The following is a 5,888-nucleotide window of genomic DNA, read 5'->3' on the forward strand; positions in this document are numbered from 1 at the left end:
AGTGGCCACCATAAAGAAAATACTAATAGAACTCTACAAATTAATACGTACGAGTATCTTACTTACTATCTTCTGTAGTCTGCTTAGACTATTTCTTTTCCATCCTCTAAGGTAGTCTGTGAGTATCTTCTCCTTTACTTAGTCTATGATTACGTGCATTTGATAGAGTCGAATAGGAATTATCTTATCTTCCTACGAGCACGAATGGCCAAGAAAAAAGAAATCATACTTTATTATGAACACCTATAATAAAAAAAGCCATTATGAACATTAAGGTAGATGCAAGCCAAGACAAAAGTTCTTTGGATTTAAATACGAATAATGTCTATATTAAACAAGAGCGTGTTGTGGAAGAAGAGCAAAGGAAAATGGAGGAGCTGGAACTTTATGCAGATCATGAAATCAAGGAAGAATTGGTCATAGGACCAGTGGTGTTGCAGCCTCCTGTGTTAGATCGAACAAGATACGTACAGAGCACATCTGATGGGTTGAACGCTGATATTCTAAACACCAACACTAAACGTTATACACGGAAATACCATCTAAAGCGTCATAAAATAACTTGTACTGGAGAGAAGCCGAATCAATATGAACAATCTGACAAAACTTTCCCCAGTAAAGCACGTCGTAATAAAAATTTAAACACTCGGACAGTAAAGAAACAACAGTATAAATGTGATACTTGTCATAAATGTTTTAGATCAAAGGCTCACATTAAGCGTCATGTTATAATGGTCCATACTGGTGAGAAACCATACAAATGCGACCTCTGTAAAAAAGTTTTTACTTTCAAATGCAATTTAAATACACATTTAATTATTCATTCAGGAAAAAAACCATACAAATGTGATCACTGCAACAGAGTTTTTAGTTCTAAATACAATTTAAATACACATTTAATGATTCATACAGGAAAGAAACCATACACTTGTGATATTTGCAATAAATGTTTTGTGAGAAAATGGGTTCTTCAAACTCATATAATGGTCCATACTGGTGACAAACCACACAGATGTGACCACTGTAACAAAAGTTTTGCTTCTAAATACAATTTTAATACACATTTAAGGATTCATACAGGAGAGAAACCATATCAGTGTGATATTTGCAATGAACGTTTTGTAAGAAAAGGGAATCTTAAAACTCATAATATAATAGTCCATACTGGTGAAAAACGATATAAATGTGACCATTGTAACAAAGGTTTTTCTTCTAAATACAATTGCAATAAACATTTAAGGATTCATACAAGAGAGAAATCATGTAAGTGTCATATTTGCAATGAATGTTTTATACGAAAAGGGGATCTTAAAACTCATATAATGGTCCATACCGGACCATTGTAACTAAGATTTTGCTTCTAAATACAATTATAATAAACATTTAAGAATTCATACAGAAGAATAATCATATGAGTGTGATATTTGCAATGAATGTTTTATTAGAAAAGGGGATCTCAAAACTCATTATGGTGCATTCTGGTGAAAAACCATACAAATGTGTTATTTGCAAAAAATGTTTTATATCAGAATATTACTTGAAGCGTCATATAGTAACAAACGATACAAAATGTGATCTCCATAACAAAGTTTGTCTATAAATCAAGTTATATTATGCATTGAAGAACTCATACTGGAGAGAACTTGATACTTGGTGTAACGGGCTGGTATCCGCAATTTGACGTCAAGGCGCCTATTTTACATGTGAAACAAGTTGCTAGAAAAGGGGAATGTAAAACTAAATAATACATGTGTGATATCTGCAATAAAATGTTTAATGAGAAATTTGTGCTTAAGTGTCTTTATGATGACCTGTATTAGTAAGAAATCATAAGAGTGTGATATTTGCAATAAATGCAATGGCCCACATTGAAGAGAAACTTTAAATGTGACCACTGTATTATTATTATTAGGTGGCTTTATTCGGGTCCTATGCTCCTGATCACTAACCATTAACTGATATATTGTAACCACTGTCACAAACCTTTTCCTCAAAAAGTTTTAAAGCATTTAAAAATAGAGAACTGTACATATGTGCTATTTGCAAATCTGTAATGGAGAAATCTGAAACCGTAGGAGATTCAAAGAAACTTTTTTTTAGATAGTTTTGGCTTAGTCAATTTTTTTGGTCAAGCGTGAGTTGTCCATAAAATGAATAAAATTGATTTAAGTAATGATTTCATTGTATGAGACCATTTTGTTGGTAGATCAATGTATGGGACGAAAAAAATCGAGACAGCAGAAGTTGGTAACATTTCATAAAATGTTTTTTACAACATAATAAACATTTTATTAAATTTGACCAACTTCTGATGTGCTGATTCTTTTCTTCCAATACAATGAAATCATCCTTATAGGATACCGAGTCTATCAGCACTAAGAAAATTAGTAAAATTTATTCATTTTGTACGAAAAAAACATTTTGTGAAATTTAACCAACTTCTGCAGTCCAGATTTTTTTCATACCATACAATTTTTAGATGTTACTTAGTCGATCAGCACGAAAAATATTGATCAATTTTATTCATTATTATGGACAACTTAGGCTTGACCAAAAACTTTACTATGCCAAAATTGTATTTACAAAATAAAACTGTATCTACGATAGTTTCGGAAGTCCCCAACGACCCCCTAACACACCCCTAACCCATATTCGTAATGACACTTTTATTCGGTACTTTCGGTTTTAACTGGTAGTTTCAGTTGTTTCTTAGAACAACTTAAAAAATTAATTGCTATTAATTTAATTGCAATTAAAATCAATTGCAATTGATTTCAATTGAATTGATTTTTTAATTTGATTGAAATTTAATTGATTAATGCCCAACACTGACCATACATACTTCACTTCAGTATTCTAACTCGGGTTGCGCTGTTGGCATCTCAGTCGCTCACGCGAGAATCCTAATTATTTTGGTGAATACGACACAGTGAAATGATAATATGTTAATCGAGCCAGTGCATTTCGCAACACTTATTAATCTTGCACACAGGCACATTTAGGGTAATTTTCAGGTAAGTTTTTTGTACTCAAATTTGGTGACAATTTCTTTAATTTAAATATTTATAGAATATTATTATGAAGTACTATTTAATATTCGAGCGTGGTAACCTGAAATATTCTTTAATATTTTATATTCGAGTAATCAAAATAATAAAAATTGTCACCAAAATTGAGTACAAAAAAAAACTTACCTGAAAATTACAATTACACGCACACAGATGTATTTTTGTTTTGGTCTCGTCTATAAATACTTCAGGGCCGATCTATGGTTACCTATCTTATGGAAAAAACTATATACTAAATATATGGTCAAAACACTCTGCTAGCGGCTGAAACGCTAACCGCGAAAAACACGAAAAAAAAAAAAAAAACGCTAACCGCGACATTTTAGCTGCTAATAATATAATATTTATACTGTTTGTTTATTTACATCTCATAATTCCTCGCCTGATCACTTTTTTCCAAATTACATTCCATGATATTAAATTCATGTTAGTCAAAACACTTTCTAAGTGGCTGAAACGCTTACCAAGACAAGCCAAGAGAAATAAGAAAAAAAAGTCAAGAAACTAGAATGAAAACGTCCCACTTTCTTTACAAGTATCCAAGTTTGAAGCAAATCGCACCAAGCGTTCCCTCTTTAATATCCCATTTCCTCCATATTTAGGGGTAGTTTTGAATGATGTTATGTCAGTTTTTTACCACTTGCATTACAGAATATTTATATTTGGTTTAGCAGTTACGGTGTTAAAACGTAACAGACAGACAGTGTTTATTTATTTTATTTAGCTTCCAATAAAATTTCAGGCGTTCTGAATTTAAAAGCTTTAGACGAGCGTAGCTCCGGTATCTCACGGCACTAACCACAACTAATAAGAGATACACACACTCTTCGTTATTATTCTAAGCACACACTAATAAGAGATACGCACCAACAGCTGTTTTTTTTGTGAGAATAGTATCCATGCATTTATTTTCGTTTTTCGATTAATTTTTATTGTCAAAACTACGAATTTCGGTAAGTTAATATTTTAGGATTAGACTACTAACTATGTAATCATGTAACATAGTCACCATATTAATTTCATTTAATTACTTTCTCAACTCAGGTGTAGGTATTTTATTACATTACAATATTAAGTACCTATACAATTAAATTGTCAGTAACAGCTAACAATGTCACACATGGATCTACAAGATATTGTGAATGTTAAGGAGGAAGCAAACGAATTAGAAAACGACATCAAACAAGAGCCAGTTGGTGCTGCAGAAGAACACACAATACAGATGCTGGATCTGTATGCAGATCATGAAATCAAGGGTGAGATGGTCATAGGGCCAGTGGTGTTGCAGTCTCCTGTCGTGGTTGAAGCAAGATGTTCGTATTATATAAATTACTTAAAAGTTACTTAAATTACGATAACTTAAAATTAAGGAAATATTCGATGTTCTTCTTCTTCGCTTACATTTCGGCAAAACAATAAAGCCCAATAAATAGAGTTTTAAATTCCTTTTAATGTCATGTTACTAACTATATTAATGTTATTATTATTCAATGAGTTTTAATCATTTTTGAAATGTCTAAGTATAAAATCGATGAACTTTGAAGTACGTAGGTACATAAGTTTTCTCCAAAACCATACAAAATTGGCACACGGTAGTTTTCATCCTGCATTTAGAACATTAAAACACGTTACATACTAAGTACCTATATTCAATGTACTCTATGATACTATAAAAATGTTCGATGGAGCATTGGGCTGTGGGTCGATTCAGAACCGTACGATAACTCAGTTGTCGATCAATTCGATTTGATGTACGATTTCTATTATTTTTATTCACAACGCCCGAATAGAACGTCAAACTGTCGTTCGTTCGTTAACTGTGTTCTGAATAACGTTTGTAGCGTTTGCCGGTCGAGGAGTTAGAGTAATCGTACGGGTGTGACGTCATTTCGGTTCGGTCTCGAAAACGACAGTTTGACGTTCCATTCGGTAATTGTGAATAAAAATGAAAAGACATCGTACGATATCTAATCGAATCGGTCGACAACAGAGTTATCGTACGGTTCGACCTGCTTGATCGGAAACTGCGTCGTTTCCGAGTCGAGGCGTATAATATTGCGGATGGGCTACCCGATTGGATCGATTCCAATTTCAACTAAAATCAGGGCCCAGTGGGTCCCAGGTAGCGATGAAAGAGACCCAGGGTCGTATTCTAGAACTCTACTCAATGCTCAAGTCAGGATTTGAGGATGCACATTTAAAGCACTCGAAATCATACTCAAGTCCCTGCCATTAGGGTCGTATTTCCAGTGCTTGTGTTTCCATTGCAATCTTGACTTGAGCATTGAGTAGAGTTCTAGAATACGACTCTCAGGGTCGTATTCCACAACTCTACTCAATGCTCAAACAAGACTTGAGTATGATATCAAGCAATGGAAATACGACCCTAATGGCAAGGACTTGAGTATGATTTCGAGTGCTTTAAATGTGCATCCTCAAATCCTGACTTGAGCATTGAGCAGAGTTCTAGAATACGACCCTCGCTAGTCCCAGGGGTCCCACGTATGAGCAACTTGAACTGAACATGACCGTTCTGTTTTTTTTTAAATAGTGATGGCTTTTATGCGAAAGCGCAGTGACAGCCAATTAGTATATTTTTACGGCCCCTAGGCTGTATTAATTAGATAAATAAATTGTAAAATAAAACACATTTCGTTATTTTACCCTTTTTGTTTTCAATTTTTTGTGTAACAAAAACAGAAAAACACTCGTATTTAGGGGCAGTTCATCAACGCATTGTTTAACAAATTAGGCTGCAACATGGCTGCAACCATGGTACCTATATACTAAATCTATGGCTGCAACACTGTTTTTTTAACT

The 5,888-nt window shown here is 33.6% G+C and overlaps 1 protein-coding gene across 1 annotated transcript; it reads left to right on the plus strand.

Moving 5' to 3' along the window:
* The first annotated feature begins 263 nt into the window (after positions 1 to 263).
* On the plus strand, positions 264 to 1,682 carry LOC113225556 (zinc finger protein 239-like). The gene is made up of 3 exons (XM_026457884.1): positions 264 to 615; positions 913 to 1,342; positions 1,417 to 1,682. Exons 1-3 carry the CDS (start codon positions 264 to 266, stop codon positions 1,598 to 1,600), a joined length of 966 nt encoding a protein of 321 aa, XP_026313669.1. The 3' UTR covers positions 1,601 to 1,682.
* Positions 1,683 to 5,888: the final 4,206 nt, after the last annotated feature.

Source organism: Hyposmocoma kahamanoa, unplaced genomic scaffold (assembly GCF_003589595.1).
Source record: "Hyposmocoma kahamanoa isolate Upper Pololo Valley unplaced genomic scaffold, ASM358959v1 167, whole genome shotgun sequence".
Classification (NCBI taxonomy): domain Eukaryota; kingdom Metazoa; phylum Arthropoda; class Insecta; order Lepidoptera; family Cosmopterigidae; genus Hyposmocoma; species Hyposmocoma kahamanoa.

Excerpts from the sequence above, each read along its gene's own strand:
- LOC113225556 (XM_026457884.1), top strand. The coding sequence starts at position 264 with ATGAACATTAAGGTAGATGCAAGCCAAGACAAAAGTTCTTTGGATTTA. Across the intron at positions 616-912 it reads ATCTGACAAAACTTTCCCCA|GAAAGAAACCATACACTTGT; the intron begins GTAAAGCACGTC and ends TGATTCATACAG. Across the intron at positions 1,343-1,416 it reads ATGGTCCATACCGGACCATT|TGTGATATTTGCAATGAATG; the intron begins GTAACTAAGATT and ends TAATCATATGAG.